The sequence below is a fragment of the Drosophila guanche genome, unplaced genomic scaffold, assembly GCF_900245975.1.
Source record: "Drosophila guanche unplaced genomic scaffold, DGUA_6, whole genome shotgun sequence".
In the NCBI taxonomy this organism is placed as follows: Eukaryota; Metazoa; Arthropoda; class Insecta; order Diptera; family Drosophilidae; genus Drosophila; species Drosophila guanche.
In genome coordinates this window covers 6,262,353-6,281,938 of record NW_022995748.1, presented here as the reverse complement: position 1 = coordinate 6,281,938, position 19,586 = coordinate 6,262,353, and the positions used below count along the sequence as shown (strand labels likewise).

Genomic DNA, 19,586 nt, shown 5'->3' with positions numbered 1-19,586 from the left:
TTTGGCCAGCATATTCGTTACACAATCATTATGGATGGCTGTGAGAAAATTTCTTTTCTGTCAACGATTTAATTGGGACCAGTCCAGTGGCTGCTTCAACTTGATTGCTGGCGAAATAATGATCAATCATTGTTCGATTTGCTGGCCAAAACTTGATTCGAGTTTCCTCCAAACAAAAAAATAGAGCAAAAATAATAAATTGGCATTTATTGTGATGACTTGCCACAGGGAGCCCCAGGGGAGCATTCAATGGCTGTTTCTTTTTGGCTGATTGTTGATGGATACTTTTGAGCCTTAGATTTACATTAACTGGAATGTAGTCTTCAAATGCAATTGGCTTTACTTATGGCAATCTCTAAGCGCCATTTAAAGTGCTGGCTAACCCTTTACATCGTGCCAAGATTGAAAAGTTTTCCGATTAAGAGCGCTGTGCCCAAGCAATTGATGTCATCCAGCTTGTCCAGTGCAATGCCCATAAAAAAGTGCTTAGCCATTCATTCATAATTCGAAAAGTTTTTCGGCCTGGCTAACTCTGGAACCCGAACGGGGAACGTCTTGTGCAAGTTCCTCGAGCCGTTGGCCATTAAAAAGTTGTGCGCTCTCATTTCAATTGCTCTGGTCCTGGACCAGACCCTGCCCCAAGTTGCTAAGCAAATTATAAACTATGTGCAAATTTGCACTTGCACAAGACGAACGACATTCCATGCAACATGGAAAGTGTTGCAAGTGTTGCACAAACATTTCAGCAAAGTCTTTGCGGACAGCAAAGTTTTGCCCTTATTTTATTTTGCATTCTTTTTCCTTTTGGGTCTTGCCAATAAATGCAAATTGCTGGCCAATTAAATGGCTGGCAATAAACTGTGCTCCTAGAGAGTTTCGGATGGATTATTAATTGGCCGAGAATGCGGCTTAAAGCCGTTTGACATTTGACAGAAAAACCCCAAAAATAAATCAAAGTAACTCAAATAATTCGTTCGTCATTTATTGTTGTGCTGTCGCGAGCTCGCGAGCTCGTAATTAATGCAAATTAGATATGGACCTCCGACGAAATGAGTTTTTCATCAGGTCTAACAACTTAATTAGCTCATAAAAATGACGCCCCAAAAAGCTGTTAGCCCCACACCTAGCCCAGACTTTTCATGTTGCTGCGTGTTGCGGCCACTTAAGCGCGGCACAGATTGCCAATGGCCCCGCTCTCCCTGCTTGCCACAGGATGCGGCACTGTAGCCGGAAATGCCAACCGCTCGCTGGGGCAGGTCGTAGGTCACGGCGTAGGCGCAAAGCTAATTAGTATTAAGTGCTCTTGCGCCACTTGAGGCCTTCCCCTCGTCAACTGGTGCGTTCCTGTTCCAGCCATCCCAGCCATCCTTGTGGGTTTTTGTTGTCGCCTCGGGTGTGGCAAAAATATTTTTGTGTGTGCGGTCAGTTGTTAAATTCCAGCAAAACGTTCGCCACACCACAAACAAAAAACCTGAGCAAGATCTAAGCGAATATTTAATACTCTAGGAGAATGTTTCGCAGCTTTGCCATATGGCAAGTGCCATCACATTGCTGACTACACCCAAATGCCATGAGGGAAATGCTTCGAATGCTTCACAAAGGCCATTGCCATTGGCATACTCGTACCAGCGATTTAGTGTCGCTTGAGCGGACAATAAAGCCAGTCGCCAAGTCACAGCAGAATTTTGGATTTTCTGCCTAATTTGTGTGTGGCTCTGGGGGGGGCCCAGCCACAAATGGCTGCGATGATGATGGGGCGCTGGAGATGGTGATGGCAAGTGCCTGAGGTTAGCCGGGTCAGCAGGTCACTTCAAAAAATATAAAAACATTTGCTGGAATCTTCACCTGAAAGCTCAAATTATTGTTCAATTTTTGATGGTCAATCCCCACCGACCTTTACCAGCAGCTTTAAATTCATCAATTTGTAAACAAGCCAATTATCTTATTAAAATCCTCAACTGAGTGTCACGTAGACTCTTTCCCGTTAGTTCAACTCATTTCCGGCGCTCACATGACTTTATGCAATAACATCCAAATAAAATTAGCTTATCAGCAACTGAAGCATCCTGCGTGTCCTGCCTGAGTGCGTGTGTGTGTGTGTGTGTGTGTGTGTATGTGAGAGTGGGCTAATTTTATTGCATACAACTTGTGCTTATTGCTAGCCTTCCCTTGCCCCATGTGCCACAGAAAAATTGCACGTTCCGGTCATACAGTGCGAACGTGACCGCTTGGCCAGAGATCGGACCAAACTCCTGAACACACGTCCTGTTCTGTCCTGTCCCGGCCTGGTCCGGCTCTCTCCCTGTGACGATGTCCAGTGACATGTCCCATTTCCATGTAATGACCATGGCTTAGGTCCAGGCATTCCAGTCGCAGTCGCAAGTGGAATTACAGTAATTCATGGTAATTTTTTTTTTGTTGTATCTTTTTTGCGGGTGGCACGGAGCACGCAGCACGGACGACAATTTGCTTGTTGCTCTAGGAAATGGCAACGTTATGTCTGTACAACCAGTTGACACAAAGATAAAAGAGCCATTCCCGTACATTGTATTATTTCCAGCAAAGAAATTAAACCCAAGTTCATGTATTACAACATATGTAGAAGAAATCGAAACAAAGCATGGACAATGTTCAGGCAGAAATTTTGTAGTTAAAGCAAACAAAATAAATAAATAATTAATAAATAAAAATATAATAACTCAGAGTGTAATTTATTATACTCTATAATATTTTGTGTACTTAGTAGTCCCATCTAACAGATCCTCATGCCTCCTTTTCATACCCTCAAAGATCCAGCGCTGAAATGTTTTTCCAGTTACTTTATTGATTATTTTTAAAGCAAACAAAATAAATAAATAATTAATCAATAAAAATATAATAACTCAGAGTGTAATTTATTATACTCTATAATATTTTGTGTACTTAGTAGTCCCATCTAACAGATCCTCATGCCTCCTTTTCATACCCTCAAAGATCCAGCGCTGAAATGTTTTTCCAGTTACTTTATTGATTATTTTTAATTGGATTACTTTACATTTTATTTGCAACAACTAGAGCAAGAAAAGGTGAATTGAAATACTCAACTACGAGACTTTCGACAAGCCAAAAACAGTTGTCAAGCGCATACTTGGGTGGACAATCCGTGTAGCCCTGGCTCTGGCTCTAGCAACTTGAGGCGAATGTGGCACGTACGATTTCTGCTACGTTGAGAAATATATGTAAATGCGTGTATAAATATGTATTTGCGTACATGCTGTGGTGAGCATTTGTAGCTCGTTATGTAATATGATGATGCTACGGTTATTAGGTGAGTGTGTGGGTGTTTATCTGCGCTCAGCAAAGCGGAAGTGTTGATTTTCATTAAATATTCGTTAGTTCAATTGGAAAAATATTGTTGTTGTTGTTGTTGTTGTTGTTGAAAAGGCGAGAATATTTTGTGCTGTCTCTGGTTAACTTATTAAATTAGGCTGCTTCAGTGGCTATATGGAAATCCAGTCAAATGAAAATTGTTGATAAATTTCTCACTCATGGGTGGAATGGTTAGGAATTATTATTGATATTTCTTTGTGGTCTCATAAACGAAACTCAGATATTTTTTGGCTGTTGTGAAGGTGATGAAAATTAATTGGTAGCCCGATAAGACACAAATGTTGATTTATGCGACACAGCGTCAACTTGTGCAATATATTTATGACATTCTGCACAGTCCTGAAATATTTACCAAAGTTCAAATAACTTTCTTATATTTTGTGTTGGGCCATTTCGTTCCGACTCTGACAGCTGCATTTGGCGATAAGCAGTCGGCAGTAGTACTCGATGTACACAGCTAAAATTGCAATTCAAAGAAGACAGAATTTGACAGAAATAAGAGGAGGAGAGTTAGAGTTAGAGAGAGAGATCTAGAGCCAGTTGTCACACAAGTGCAAAATGAATGCAGACAATAGGAAGATGCCAGTGCAAAGAAAAACATGAAATTTAATATACAAAACGGAAGCACAGAAGCCATATGAAATTTAAAACCGAATTTCCAGTCACCCCATTGCCTGCCACTGCCACAGCGGCCTGCCCCTTTCTATCTACATATTTATATAAAGGCTACACATACACGATAGTAGTTGATATAATGTAAATATTTTGACATGGCAATATGTTGTCACAATCATGCCTGTTGGTGTGTGCAGTGTGTCCAGTGTTTGCTCGGAATCTGCTGTGCTAAAGATGGAGAGTTTATTTGTTTGACCATGTCTCTGCATTTGCAGTTAATTTGTTAAGGTTTCACTCTATAAATAAAATTGTACTTGGCACTCGTTTCTGGGCTGTTGTGCCATAAGTTTTCCAATTTGCATACTTCCGCAGCAGTTACAACTGCACCGTAAATATGCAAAAGCAACTCAAGAAACTCTCCCCCAAACTTTAGTTATGGAAATGAATGGATAGCCCTTCTGTTTACTGTTTGTTTTTGCAGGGCAGGGAAAATGTAAACAGATCTTTAGCTCAAAGTAAATCGAAGTTCAAGTCAAACGACTTGACTCATTCGCAAAGCAACCCTTTGGAGAGTTTGTTGTTCTCTTTTTAAAAAACGCACAACAAAATATTAGTGTTGACTTTTTGGGTAACGTAAAAATTACAGTTTGGAAACCTCGATGAATTATTTATTTTTTGTACCTCATATTCTTCAAGTCGACTAACAAAAATACTCAAATATGGGCTTTGATATTAACTACATTATCGGCAATGTCGACGAGGAGCTCATCTGTCCGATTTGTACGGATGTGCTGGAGGAGCCTTTGCAGTCGCTGCACTGTGAGCACGCCTTCTGCAAGGACTGCATTGAGCAGTGGATGAAGCAGAAGACGCTGTGCCCCGTGGACCGTTCGGAGCTGTTGCCGAGCCACCTGGCGCCGGCTTCGCGCCTCATGCGGAACATGCTAGGGCGCCTGAAGATCAAGTGCCCCTACTCGGTGCACGAATGTCCGTCGGAGATGTCGCTGGCCGAGTATCGCGCCCACGTGGACACCTGCCAGTACAATCCCAAGGTCATAGTCGAGTGCAAGAGCTGCTTGATGAAGGTGCCCAAGGACGAGCTGGCCGATCACAGCTGCATCCAAGAGCTGCGGAATCTGGTGCAGAGCCAGGCGAAGGAGCTAGCCGTGCTCAAGGACACCCAGTTGAGTCACGAGCAGCGCATCGGAGCCCAGTGCCGCGAGCTGGAGCTGCTGCAGTTCTACATAGCAGCAATGCGCTCCACCAGTCCCGTGATGGGCAGCGTCGGGGACCAACTCGACCACTATGCGCTGTCCCACTGGAGCGCCAGACTGCCGCAGGCGCGGGTAAGCAACTGGGGCAGTGTCGTCTCCACGCCAGACAACCACATGCACCTGATGGTCAGGGACAGTCTGCGGGCCAGCGGCTGTCCCATGCACTTGCTCAATGTGATGGTGGAGCAGTGCCACGAGCAGCGCTGGCCCGCCGCCATGGCCACCTTGGAGAGTCGCAACGGCAATCATAATCAAATGTCACAATTTGTGATCAGACTGATCAAGCCCCTAGCCACGGGAAGGCCCTGCCTGTGCATCTTCGGCGTCGACAACTACCACATGCCGGACAACCTGCGCCCCATGCTGGCCATTACCATGATATTCGTTGAAAGCGTGGAGGAGACCTCAGAGGATATGTTCTCTCCGTTTGAAGTGCTGCTCAATTGACACTCGTTCTTCCCGACAATTACGCGGCAATTAGACGAGCACTCACTGAACACTGAACACTCTGGCGTATGCGTAATGTTCAAGCGAAATTAAATAAACGCATAAGCCTGGATTGAGGTCGCATTGGCGGGTGGGTATCCGTGTTACGCTGTGGCTGTCTGTGCCTGGCACCATGGTGCACCATCGAATCAAGCAAAACTTGTAATGGAAATTCTAAAAGTTTTCGGTTTGGCTCTCGCGCTCAGTTCGCGGCAGTTGGCGACACCATTTGGGGGAAAGTTTTACAAATTGTACAAAATTTAATTTGCCAACTGAGATAAATTTTAGTGGCAGTGCAATTTCAGGATACAATTGAAAAAGATATCAGATCAGATGGGAATTTATGGCTACTTTTAGTTGGCTTCAGCTGCCATTCAACAGCTCCACAGAATATACAGCAATTTAGTGTCAAATCGAGTTGGAGTCGGAGTTCTTTGTGAGCTAATTAAGTGCCCAGGGTGAGCCACAGGAGCATGTGCTGCCAAGTTGATTAGGCAAAGACATCGAAACAAAGGACGCCGAGTGTTCGACTAACTAACCAACTAATTCTGCAGCTAATACAATGATAAATGCAGGCACCTGGGAGCCAGCAGCCCAGGAGCCAGGTGCTGGCCAGGGCCATGTGCTGGCCGCAAGGTTTGCTGCAAAAACCAAAGTCGCATGCAACAAAAGCCAAAACTTAATTAATATTTACATGAGCCAGCCCAGGTCCAAGCTGCTGGCACTGCTGTTTGTTGGTCTTATCTTCTTGGGCTGTCATGTTTGCATATGTGCAGGCGCCGGTCTCTTCCTGCAGGAGCAGAATCAGGAGCAGGGAGCATGGAGCAGGGAGCAGGAGTGGGGTTGACTGGCTGACTGGTTGGCGCCTCGCTTGCATGGCTGCTAGAAATCAATTCGCATTGTTAACCCCTGATTGGATATTATTGATTCAATTTGCTGCCAACCGACCAAAACATGTTTTATGCATGCCCACGCCCACTCCCCCCTGCCATGCCATGTCCTGCCTCCCCGGTGCATGTGTGCTGATAATGTCTTTGGGTATCGATAATGGAGCACATGCACGCTCGCACACCCGCACACCCTCACACCCAGATACGCACTCCCCACTCCCACTGCCGTGCTGGAGCCAAACTTGACTCTCAACATTGTAGTTTAATTTATGCATTTGTTGCACTTGAACGTACAGACGAGCTGCCTACAGTGGGCTCAAATGATTAGCTATGGGAGTAATTTATGGTTTTTAGTTTATAATTTATAATTTTAATGCAGCATCTACACAATGTTCCTACTGAAAGGGTTTTGCATTGTGCATACACAACTCTGTGGCTGTTCCACTGTATCTGTACGGCCTCGAGTAAACAATGGCCCTGATCATGGAAGGACTTGCAGCACAGACATTGCCGTTGCCTCACAAAATGTTGGCGTGCCTACAAAGTTTTGATATTATTTGTAGTGGCAGTTCTGCAACTGTTATTGTTGCTGTTGTTGCTATTATCATTGACAATGGCAGTGATAACACAGTACTCAACACAGCACACAGAGCCACTCAATATCGCATGTGCATGTGGCATGTTGCATCCGCCTTGGAGTAGACTGGTTTTTGCCGTCGGCCAAGTGTTTGGCATTTCCTGTTATGCCTCTCGTATGCAGTACGAGTATTTGCTACAGATTATCATCTGAGATGTGGGAGCGTAGTGGATATCTGAGCCGATAACCCAACACTAATCAAGCGCTACGTAAATCACGGGCAGCCGCCAGAGCGGAGGTCAGCGCAATGGAAAATGCTCCAAGAATCCTGCTGCGGCATGGCAACAAAAAAGTGCAAAGGATAGCCGCAAAAGGAATCTAAAACCATGGCAAAAAAAAAAAAACAAAGCGGCAGTAAATTGGTAGCGATAAAATTGAAACACACTGGAGGCTGTGCCAGCATCGAAATGGCTCCCAGATCCCACGGTGGTGGGCGGATGTCGGCGCGTTGAGTTGTGAAAACCAAACGGAAATGGCGGCCATAACTCGACCAGACTGGACCAGTGTCTGGTCATGGCAAAGCCATTGAGTCTGTTTGCCTATTAGGTAGTTGTTTTCCTGCAGTTGCGAATTGAGTGGACGTTGAGCTTTGATTAGCAGAGGGTGTCAGGGCATAGTTTTTGAAGTTATTTCAATTAAAATTATAAACAACCGATGGCAGCTCTGAAGCTCTACTCCAACGATGAATCTCCTACTTGCCAGTTTTACTCAGAAACAATTTATTCGACTTGGGTGTCGAACAAATTAGGCGAGACCGAATCGTTTATCCACTCGTTGGACCACCAGCTGACTCGTATATCACTCGAACTGAACTCTCTGAAAGCGCCTAAACGATTTAACCAATTTATGTACCTGCGCCTGTGGCACAGCAATTCCAATTTCGATTCTGGTTTTGCGGTTGAGAATGTAATAAAAATTTAATGGCATTTATTAAGTACACATTAATTTGATTAACGTTCACACACGAGGAATTTATTCGAGTTGGACAGTTCTGCTGCAAAAGAACATCAATTCGGGAGAACAAATATTTCTTTTGGCCCTGCATTGGTCTATGGTAGCTAAAGCCACTTAAAGGGGGGAAATCTGCTTAATTGGGCCGTAAGAAATGAACAAAGGGCTAAGGGTAAGGACTACAACCGATGGGTAAAGCAATGGGAATGGGCGACCAGGCACTATTGTTCTGATTGGGCTTCCACTGGCTTTCTGGCAATGCATCGACTTTGAATGCAGTACGAAATGCATGTTGGCCATGTAGAGCCACTGGCCGTAAAGAGCCACAGAGCATTCGGGATAAATACGGTAATGGGTCTCAGGGATTCCTTGGAGTTGGGGATTTCACTTTGGCAGAAATATGAGAGCATTGTTCGTGGCCACACAGAATGATGATTTTGCCCTAACAAACGCCAACAACAATCTCTGAATTCGTTTTTGTCTTTTGTGCATATATTTGCAGAACACTTCAATTTTTGGCAGCAATTTAGGCAGCTCTCTTCCAGCTATCCTCTACACTCTCCACACTCTCTGCTCTCAGTGCAATCAGTTTTGCTGTTGTTTTTGTGTGTGTGTTGCCTCCGGCTGCTTGTTGCTAATGCGATTTAAGTAGGGGCATATGCCACGCCCAAGCCGTTGCCCGGAGGAATCAATTGCCACTGAGATGGTCTGGTCCCAAAAAGGCAGTCACTGAGCCAGTGATGCTTTTTTCGTCTGCTTTTTATGCTCTTGCAATTTACACCAATTGCAACGGGTGGAAAGAATGGAAAATGGAGAAAACTTTCATTTAATGCCCGCACTTCTGGGTGTCGTTTCCAGCATGACATCAGCAGAGAGCAGCAGCAGCAAGTGCTCTTCGGATTTCGACTAAATGCTGATCCCCAAGGAGGTGTCAATGGCTGTAGGAGGAGCAGCAGCACCAGGCAAAAGGATTGCAATCCAAAGCGATTTGCTTACACTCGGAGCTAAGTCTCGAGCTGTCCAAAGCAAGCTTAATATTTTGCCTTAGTATTTGCTCATTACAGATTAAAGATAAAGCATTCAACTTGGGATTATTTCAAAGATTATTAAAGCTCCCAAAATGTTACCGAACTGATTTGCATTCTCTGAATTATTTCTTTATTTTTACAATGAATCTTTATTCCTTTTTTTCCACGTTTTTCTCTGTTGGCTGCTGTCCAAAAGAGGCTCACAGCTCAAAGAGTTTGTTTGCATTTAAGGAATGCTCGAACATGGAGATAAACTTATGAATGACCCACTTTGAGTTAAAAGTTTTTAAATTCGCTTTAATGCGCTTTGAAAAGGATCTGAAAGAGACACACACACACTCACATATGTAAACGGAACACACACAGGAGTATATGTCGTTCCGGAAACAGTTGGCGATGCCGTTGAGTGATGCGCCGTTTGTCAACTTTGCAGGTCAGCACAGTCCTCGTCCTCGTCCACGTCCTCGTGCTCGGCCACCCTTTTTTTTTGTTTGCCATCATATTCCCCACACGACCCACTTCAGTCTTGGTCCCTGTTCTGGTGAATAATGATGCCGGGCAGCGAGCAGCCCCGAATTGTTGCCAGTTTCAGATTAAACTGTTGGTCAAGCTTCAGCAGCAGCCAGCGAGGAGCTGGCTTTAACTCAATTCCCGCCCAACCACTTGAAGATTTTGCACAGCTCGTGAACAATGCCATATTAGTTTATTTTATTTTGTTTGCCTTATTCTTTTTTGCTGTTGTTGGCGAAAACTGCTTGCCTGGGACTCTTTGTGTTGCTGCTGCTGCCGCTGCTGCTGTGTGGTTCGGTGTGGTTCGGTTTCTCTGGTCAGACGGTCCGATGGCTTGGTTATAAGTTTCCGAGTTATATTTATCTAAATGATGCCAGCAGGCAACGGCAAACGGCAACGGCAACGGCAACTCTGCGTATGTGGAATATTTTTATATTTTTATTTTTATTGTGGTAAGCAGTCGGTTGTTGCCAGTTTTCAGTTGCTGGTTAGCTGCTTTTGACATTCGCTTAGAGCAGGGGCAGGAGCAGCAGGGGCACACAGCTTTACTGTCTGTGTTTAGCAGATAAGCCAATTTATGCAGTTGTTCTTTTTGGAATATGCGTGTTAATTTGCTTGTGGACTGCTCATTCACACAGCTAAGAGTTGAGTAGAAGTATAGTTTGGGTTTGTGGGACCATGGATGTTGGACTGGTGTTCCACTGCTCGGTAGTTGTTGTGGCTGTTTCTTGTGTGGAAAATTGTGCCAAATTTATTGTTTCTTGATTTCCCATATTTTTAATTACTCATTTACCATATCCGAAATTATAATATTGGCAAATTCAAAGCTACATCTCAACCAAGTACTTGCTAGTTCAATTCTTTTGATTTTCCTCACAGAACATCAAAGCATAAACTCCACAAAGAGAGACGCACAGCAGAGTGAACCTTTCCCCTGCTGGCCTTCCAGTGGGTGGCCTGGAATTCATTCTCTCTGCCAGCGAACGAAAAGGTTTCGAATTTCGAAAAACCGAATGCCAAAACGAGCGTCGAAACGAAGGGAAGGAGCCGCTCGGGCCGTGTGAAATACTTTTCCACCAATGAAGTCGGCCGCCAGTTCACTCGTGCATCGGGTTTCCAAGTGAACGGACGCACTACGAGAGCCGGAATAACGCGGAACAAAACTATTTGCCGTGCTATTTGCGTTTTAGCGACTTGCGATCCGCGCGAATTTCACCCACGCTTACTCCCTCCCACACGAAATGTGGTTCGGTGCGCTGCCACTGCCGGTGCCGCTGTCGTTCTCGTCCTTGTCGTTGTCGTTTGTCGTCCTACCCGTCGCTGTCATTTGCCGGCTTCTGGCAGCCAAAGTTCTGAGCGAGTGAAAGTTTTCTGTGTGCATCTGTCGTGTGGCAACTTCGGTTCCGCCGTTACTTTTGCATTTGCGTGCTTAATTTGATGTAATTACCAAATTGCTTGTTATGTTGCAACACACAATCTCACCCTGGCTGCAAACATTTAGTTCACCTCTCTCTGACCGCATACATATGTGACATTTGTTGGTGCTTTGTTGAGGAGTTCGCCGTGATTTAAAGTTGGCTTGGGAAACAGTTTTAGCAGAAGAAGATCGCCAAAGAGGGTCGGTATGTCTTGTAATCGTGAAACATATTTAGTTGGCGCATTTTTCATTGTCTACTGAATAGATGTGGGCATGCCTAAAGGGTTTCCACATTCAGCAAGTGCAAAGGGTAGTCCCCCAAGTAGGTCTCTTAAACTTTCCAATTTTTACGATCACTTCAATTAAGCGGATAAATATTTTGTGATATCCCAAGTTCGAATGTGCCATTAAGTCTGCAATGCATTTTTATGAGAGAGATCTTGATACAGAAGAGATATTTCCAAGGCATATTAATTCGAATTTGAATATAGGATGAATAAAATAAATCTTTGAGAAGGGTATAGAATAGCCTGGAAAATTAAGCGGACATTTTGAGGGTCACTAAATCCTTGCAAAAAATATATTCCCCACATTGAAATATCCCTGAATAATTGAAGATAAGATAATACGATATTTAGATACAAAGTTTGTACTTCAAAATGTAACATTTTCAAACGAATTATTAAATCAAAATTGTTTGCTAAACTGAAAAGACTTGAACTGCAATTGCAGTTGCTGAAGTTCTGAAACTGTAATGATCCTCAGACAATAAAAACTACACATTTTGTTTTGGCATTTGAAAATTCGCTGCACTTGCCACAACAAAGCAATTCGACCATAATTTATAGGTTTTTACGCTTGAAATAAATTGTATACAGCTGTAATACCCTAATTTGTCTGCAATTGTGCAAAAAAACCGCAAAAATCTCAACACCAAATCCTTTCACTGGAATAAAACAAACTAAATGGCCATAAAAACCGCTTTCGAGCAGCAGCAACAGCAGGAGCAGGATCAAAGGGGGGAGCAGAGCAGGGCAACGGCAGGGAATGCTGAGACACAAACGAAGTGCCCTGGCTCTGTGGCTCTCTGGCCGCGGTGTAACCAGCAAAATAATTTGTTGCAATAAATATTTGAAAATCCAGTTAAGCGAAACATTTTCGTCACGAAGAGGCCAACTGGCCACAGAGTCTAAGAACTGCACAAAAAATGCACTACCGTCGAGGTCGGGTCTAGGGCAGGATAAATGGCAGGGTAGATGGGCTTGGGGTAGAGACGCTCAGGTCCTGGCCGCGAGGTGCTCGGTTGGTTGATTTGCCTTCTATAGAAATCTGGCCACTGTATAGAGGGTATCGTTGGTTGCTTGGTTTGCTCGGGAACTCACGCCCTTTGGTGCAATAAATATGACACCAACCATATTAAAATAATTGCCAAATTGGTTATCAATTTAATTGGTTTAACATTTAATAGCTTCAAATGGCCTTGAGTTGGTCTGGCATAACATTTTCAATTCATTCTTTATGAAAACAAATGCATTATTTAATAAGAGTTTTTAGTTTTATTAAATTTAAAAACCAATTTATTGTTTTCATTTTCGCTCTCCAAATTATTTGTTTGTACGTATATTTCAGTCGCTAAAATTTGCTTTAAATTATGTCAGTACAGGGTATAGGCAAGTCCTCTTTTGGCATATTTCAGACTTCATTCTTCGTTCCTTAGCACTTTTTTGAGTGTGGCATTTTCATGCAGTCGCCTCTTTTTTGCATTCCCCGCATGCCAACGGCAATGTTATGCCTTGCTGTTGCTCGAGCTGCTGCTGGTGGTGCTGGTGCCGATGTTTTTGTTGCACGCCTTGTTGCATATTGCTGGTTTGCCGTTAGGGGCTCTACCAGTGCCAGTGCCAGTACCAGCCTTTTATGTCTCTATACCGGACGCTTTAATATTAAAAGCGTTTAAAATTTTTGTACGTTTCGTCGCCATTGTTCCACCTAGCCCACAGGCAGGTCCGCCCACTCTGTGGATATCCACAGATATCCCTTTTGGGCAAGGGTTTGGGGTACAAGTTTGGAGGCACCGCTGTTGCTGCTCTTGCTGCGCGCTATGGGGTGCAACACTAACAAGCTTTGTTATGTTTCGATGCCATCCTGTCGTCCTGCTGTTGCTTTTGCTTTTGAGTTTGCTCAACGTTTTGCCAACTGTGCGAGAAAGTCGCCCGCAGCGTCGGAAGCGGAAACGGAAGTGTTGCCATTGCCATTTTGCTGGCATCGCCATTGCATTTTTGGTGCGCCCTGCGCCCTGCGCCGCTCGGGGTTCGTCTGTTTTGTTTGTCTTACCAGCAGTACTCGCAGTTGTTGTTCTTGCTGCTGTCAATAATATTCCTTTCTGGCTTTCCGCTTGTAAAATGCTGTCATGTTCTGTGCACTGTCCGTCAGTCCCCCCCAGCTTTCAACGCTGGGTGATGGGAGAACATGGCAAGGGATGGGTTGGCGGTGAGTTTGCCTTTTGCACAAAACTTTCTGACAGGTGGTTTGTGTGTTACCTGTTTGCTGTTTACTTTGTGTAATCATTTCATTTGTCAGACTTGATTTGCCGGCAAGCACAGCGTTGACAGCTCGACATTGCAAATTGAGGCCGAAACGAGAATCAAGCTTTGCCTCAAGGCAGTCACCAAAATGGCATGGGATGGAGAGACCCTGAAAATAGTTGTAGAAGTTTGTAAAATATTTGCACAAATGTTCGTTGAGTTTTTTTAATTCAAATTTAAGGCAATAAAACTAAATTTCTATCTCTTCTAACTCATTATTTAATTTCAAAGAATTTCCTGTTCCGGAAGTAAAATTTCAACTATTCCTTTTTCTTGTGTCATTTGAACTCTTAGTTTTAATTGAAATCCCACAGAATATCCCTTCAACTACAAACCCAAATGGTCCAAAACTTTGCCAATCTCCCCCAACCATCGGACAGAACAACTTAAAGGCTTTTGTTAAATTAATGTTAAGATTTTAGTCCTCACTTCCGTCGACAAATCAAATTACCGTCTGATGGCTGTCTGACAACATTCCATCTGACGTTCCCCACTCAACAAATTTGAGTCTCAAACGCTTCAAATTAAGGCCCTCAAAAATTAACTTCCACGCGCGTGTCGGTGCGGGGGGGGCGGCCCACGAGCCAAGCGGAAAAATTCACAGCATCGTGCAAACAAATGCCGGCATAGAGTTAGAAAATCAGAAGTCAAAAGTCAGAAGAGCTAAAGTCAATGCCAAACTATGAACGAGAAGAGTGAGGCTCCTCTAAACAGGAAGTACAACAACAACAAATGGAACAGCAAAAACAACAACTTTGAGTCTTGCCACGCATCCGCATCCGGATTGGGGCTCTGCTCCTGGGGCCGAGGGGTTAGACTGCCATGTTAAGTGCTGGCAAACCCGCACGTCATCATCGTAGCCAACCCCTGGCATCAGCCTTACACTTATCCTCATCATCATCATCGTTACTGTAGCGTAATTCCCTGCTGTACGAAAGTACTCCAATTGATACCCTAGCACGATATTCTCTCTTAGCCGATACTCGTTCACAATAGTTCGATGCGATAAGTGCTGCTATCGATATTGTAGTGCGATAACCACATGTGGTTAGCGATCAGGCGGTGATCGTAAACAAAAAAAAAAGAGGGACAACATTTATGGAAAAACCCAAGGACTGCTCCACATTACACTTATACACCATCCTCGTCCTAGTCATGACGCTCCATTTCAAACCTGTCGACGATGTCGGTGTTGATTGCAACCTGTTTGGTTTTTGTTGCTGCCATTGCCGTTGTTGTTGTTGTTGTTGATGTTGATTACGCGCCGTTTAAGTGATTAAAGGTGAAAATGTTACCAGCCAGTGTGCGCCGTGCCGTTGCCTGCCCCTTGCCGCCTAATCCACACCCACACTTCCACCCGAGTGGTGCGGTGGCGGTGCTCGTACATTTTGGCAACTCAACGTGAGTGTTGAACATTTTTGCCCTTGCCCATTGCAGAAGGAAAACCAAGGTAAAGGATATCGAGAGCCAAGCCATGCCAGAGCCACACAGGCCACCACGCCCCCGCAAACGCCTCCGCCAATGCCTACGCCCACAGGTCAGTGCCGATGCCAGTGCCAGTGCCAGTGCCGGAGTCCGTGTCCGGCACCTGGCCACCCTGCTGATTATAAATGCCGCTGTTACCATGCTGATGACAGCCACGCCCACTCTCGCCGAGATTCCCTCAAAGGGTAAGTGCTTTGATAATTTAATGAGCCGCTTTTAATGGGCTTCCCAATTGATTGATTGATTTGTGGTTTGGGCGGTGCAAAGTATTATGTCAAACGAAATCCTTTCTTTTGTGGGGGAAAACCAACAAAGGCACAAAAGTCGCAAAGTTATTTGGTATAATTTAGCCTTTAAATTTAATCGAATTAGTATTGTTTTGAGATTTATTTTTGAAAAACTAATGAGAAGTAAAACCAAAATGTGTGCCTGTAATTGTTCAAGAAACTATCAAAGCAGTTCAAATATTTTCTTGTTTTTATTAGCACTCAAATTCGTACAACTTGCACCTCAATAATTTATAGGCAGAATTTTGTAGGAAACGAATATTTAAATGCCTCAATTTCTCTATTTCCTGACACGTGGAGTGCACTTAAGACTTTGAAATCTATTTCCATTATTTCTCGTATACGCCAACCAATTTCATTCAATAAATATCAAGATATATTCCTGCTCCATTCCGAAAAATGTGTGTTTACTTTTGCCATTAAAAGCAATTTCGAACGAGAAAATGATTGACTTTGTTGTTTCCTGAGCCTATTTCTGTGCCGTACGTTCATGGCCCACTTCCACGAGTACTTTCGACATTGAGCAGGAATTGAGGGGAATTTGTGCATATTAGAAAAATTTATGAAAAACAATTTCCCATTTTGCTGTGTATACAAGACAGAAAAGAAAGGTGGTGCAAGGAAGGGCTTGTCCTATTTGCATATTTGTTAAATTTATCTTTGGCTAAGCAAACACAGAGAAGGAGCAGAGCAGAGCAGACAAGAGCGTAGTACCCTTGAGGATATTTTGTGACATAATCAAATATGCTTTAAGCAAAAGCCAACAACTCAACCCTTTTGAAGTCGCTGCCAACAAAAATGAATGCACTGCAGATAAAAGATGGTTGGCCCCTGCCTTGTCATGGTTGTTCAGTTATTTCTTATGTTTATATATATCTTACAGTAAATTTGCCTTGCTCTCTCTCTCTCGTGCTGCTCGCCAGAAGCACAATTTTCTTATTTCTTTCGTCTATTTTATGGGCAAGGAAATGCAATGCTTACAAGACGTTTAACATGTCACCTGCGGGCAAAAGATGCTCTCTCTGCAAAATGCTCTCCACACTTATCTGACAGTTGTGCATCTCTGGCCCCGGCCCGGCCCGGCCCCACGCTCCTTTCCCCGGCATATGTATAAAATATACATTTGTTTGCCTTACCATGTTTGTCACTTATCGTTTGGTCCAATGTTTTGCGGCTGAGTGCCATTCCCACAGCGACTGCCATGCGCTTTCCCCTTGAATCAGGGCTGCCGCTGATGCTGAGGCTATGTGTTGCTGTAGATAAATGTTTTTGTATGTCTGCTTGGATATATTATGATTTTATGCATGGTATGGCAAGAAATTACTACTGCAAATATGAAAACTGTATATAGTTTGCGTTTTGCCATATAATGTTTTATGGTTGGACCATTCCTATGTGCAAGCATCAATACCCTTGACTGCATTGAACAAACAAACATACAACTCAATGCTAAATGTATGTCAAAGGTTTTAGTAACAAATACAATTATGTGAGAAAATGTGTTTAATATTTATTGAATTTAATTACTATACTCTTGTTTCTCTGCCATTTCTGAACAAAAAACTTTGGCATTGCATATGCGTATCTTTCATTCCTTCATTCCTTTAGTGGGTTTCCGCGTACAGTCCCAAAAGCAGTAAAACATATTTTATGGCATACTATTTTCCTCTTATTTCCGTTTGTCGCTTTCCACTATTTGCACCATTTTATGGCAAGGCTTCCGTCGCAGATTTTTTGCTGTTGCGGAATTTTCTTCATTTTCTAGCGGTTTTTAAAGTGTTATAATTTGGTTTAAAGTGTCCTTGACTGCTCTAGGAAAAAGGAGTCCGCAGTCCTCTCGCCAGTCCCACTTCCTTCCTGCCCGGAATTCTTATTATTATGAGCTCGCGTGTGCGCCACATGCATTTTTCCATATTAGCTCCTCAGACTGCTGGCCGAAAACTTATTAAAATAGTTGAACGTCGCTGCTGTTGCAACACTGGCATGCCCAAGGGCTGGGCTCGTGCATTGCGATTTATGTTTCAAGTTTGAAATTGCCGAAATACTTTCGCGTGCTGCAAATTGTTAACGAAACTAATCAGCATAAAAATGTGCAGCCCAAGTGAAAGTGTTCTTCTGCGTTAGACTCGTTTAAAGCGACTATTTATGGTGGAAGGGAAATTCCGCGCGTGACTCGGTGAAAGTTCTTTTCAACCAGAAGGCAAATGAGGAAGAGGCTGATGTGAATTCTATGCTGAATGCTGGCTGACTGAAGCTTTGCCTCAGATGTCTTAATGGAAGATTAAAATATAATTATTGTATTGTTTTATTGTTAGCTCAAAATTGTGTATGTAAAAAAGGCAAAAAAAAAATGTTTGTTAAATTGTATTGTGGTTTATCTCGTAGTAACTGTGTGAGCGGTTCCTGCAACTGTTCCCGTAGCCATAGCCAAGGCCAGGCGGATCTGCGCCTCCCTCCCCGAACAGAACAGCTGAAGGCACTCAGCGACAACATCTTCGATGTGCTGGTGATTGGCGGTGGTGCCACGGGTTGTGGCTGTGCCCTGGATGCCGCCTCGCGTGGCCTGAAGACCGCCCTCTTGGAGGTCTCGGACTTTGGCAGCGGCTCCAGCTCAAAGTCCAGCAAGCTCCTCCACGGCGGCCTCCGCAGCCTGCAGTCGGCACTCAGAGCTCGCGACACCAAGCAGCTGCTCCGCATGTACGACGACTTCCAGGAGAGGGCGCTGTTCCTGAAAACAGCTCCGCATCTGGTGAAGCCAGTGGCGATGGTAATGCCAATCGAGGAATATGGGGACCTGCCCAGGCACTGGCTCCTGCTGAAGCTTTACGATCTTCTCGCTGGTGGCTCAAAGCTAAAGGCCTCGCACTTTCTCAGCGCCAAGCAAACACATTTCGCCTGTCCCATGCTCAGGATGGACAATCTGAAGGGTTCGCTGGTCAGCTACGAGCTGCAGATGGACGATGCCAGACTCTGCCTCGCGCTGGCACTGACAGCAGCTCGACAGGGTGCCAGTGTGGCCAACTATGTCCAGGTGCAGCAGCTCTCACCTCCGGATCTGACTGGCATTCGGCTGGTCATCGCCAAGGATTTACTCAGCCAACAGCAGCTGGCCGTAAGGGCGACTTGTGTGATCAATGCAGCGGGGGCCTTCGCGGATTATGTGCGGCTGATGGACTCGAAGCAGTCCGTGGCGATAGCTCGGCCAACAGCTGGGACACACATTGTGCTGCCCGGCTACTTTGCCCGGAATTGCGCCGTGCACGGACTTCGGCCGGGGGAGGTGTTCGCCATGCCCTGGCAGGGTCACACGTTGGTGGGCAGCAGCGATGGTGCCTTGGGACTGGAGCCCATGCAAACGGAAGTGGATGAGCTGCTGGACAAGTTCAGGCAGAAGATCAGGCAGGATGTGCTGCTGAGCAAGAAACATGTTCTGAGTGCATGGAAGGGCTTGTGGCCCAGTGTGGCAGGACCAGGGTCCAGGCGTCCGTTGCTGCTGGGCAGCGAGCGGAGATTGCTCACCATTGCCAGCGGGGATTGGACCAATTACCGTGCCATGGCCGAAGACACACTCGATGGGGCCATCAAGATGCTGCGACTCCATCCGCAGTCCGAATGCTGCACCCACAGGCTGCCCCTTGAGGGTGCACGCCACTGGACCAAGGAGCTGCCCCTCGAGCTCATGCGAAGCTTCGACCTGCCCGCCAATGTGGCCCACCATCTGTCCGAATCCTACGGCACCAATGCCTTCACCCTGCTCAGCGCCTTTGACGGCTGCCACGGGCGATTGCACGATCAACTGCCCCACATCGAGGCCGAAGTGCATTATGCGGTGCTCTTCGAGTACGCCCTGACCGCGGTCGATGTGCTGGCGCGCAGGATGCGTGTGGCCTTTGTGGATGTGGCCGCAGCCATGCAGATGCTGCCACGAGTGGTGCAGATCATGGGCTGGCGTCTAAACTGGACGACAGCTGTGCAGGAAGACCAAATGCTGCGCACGGTCAGGTTCCTGCAGGCAGAGATGGGCATGGGAACAGTCGCGCTCAGCGATTCCATGA

The 19,586-nt window shown here is 45.0% G+C and overlaps 2 protein-coding genes across 4 annotated transcripts in view; both read left to right on the top strand.

Annotated features, from left to right (window-relative positions):
• The first annotated feature begins 4,631 nt into the window (after positions 1–4,631).
• Positions 4,632–5,776, top strand: LOC117584098 (E3 ubiquitin-protein ligase NRDP1). The gene has a single exon (XM_034272847.1). It carries the CDS (start codon positions 4,704–4,706, stop codon positions 5,703–5,705), a length of 1,002 nt encoding a protein of 333 aa, XP_034128738.1. The 5' UTR covers positions 4,632–4,703; the 3' UTR covers positions 5,706–5,776.
• Positions 5,777–10,858: 5,082 nt separating this feature from the next.
• LOC117584160 (neural cell adhesion molecule 2) overlaps positions 10,859–19,586 on the top strand; it is a 48,369-nt gene continuing 39,641 nt past the window's right edge. For 2 of the 3 annotated variants that reach the window (XM_034272923.1, XM_034272921.1), the window contains exons 1-2: positions 10,859–11,199; positions 15,197–15,429. In XM_034272923.1, coding sequence (XP_034128814.1) covers positions 15,234–15,429 — 196 coding nt within the window. In that variant the 5' untranslated portion in view covers positions 10,859–11,199; positions 15,197–15,233. Of the gene's footprint in view, positions 11,200–14,832; positions 15,042–15,196; positions 15,430–19,586 lie in introns of those variants that run through there. The other variant, XM_034272922.1, reaches the window with a different exon arrangement.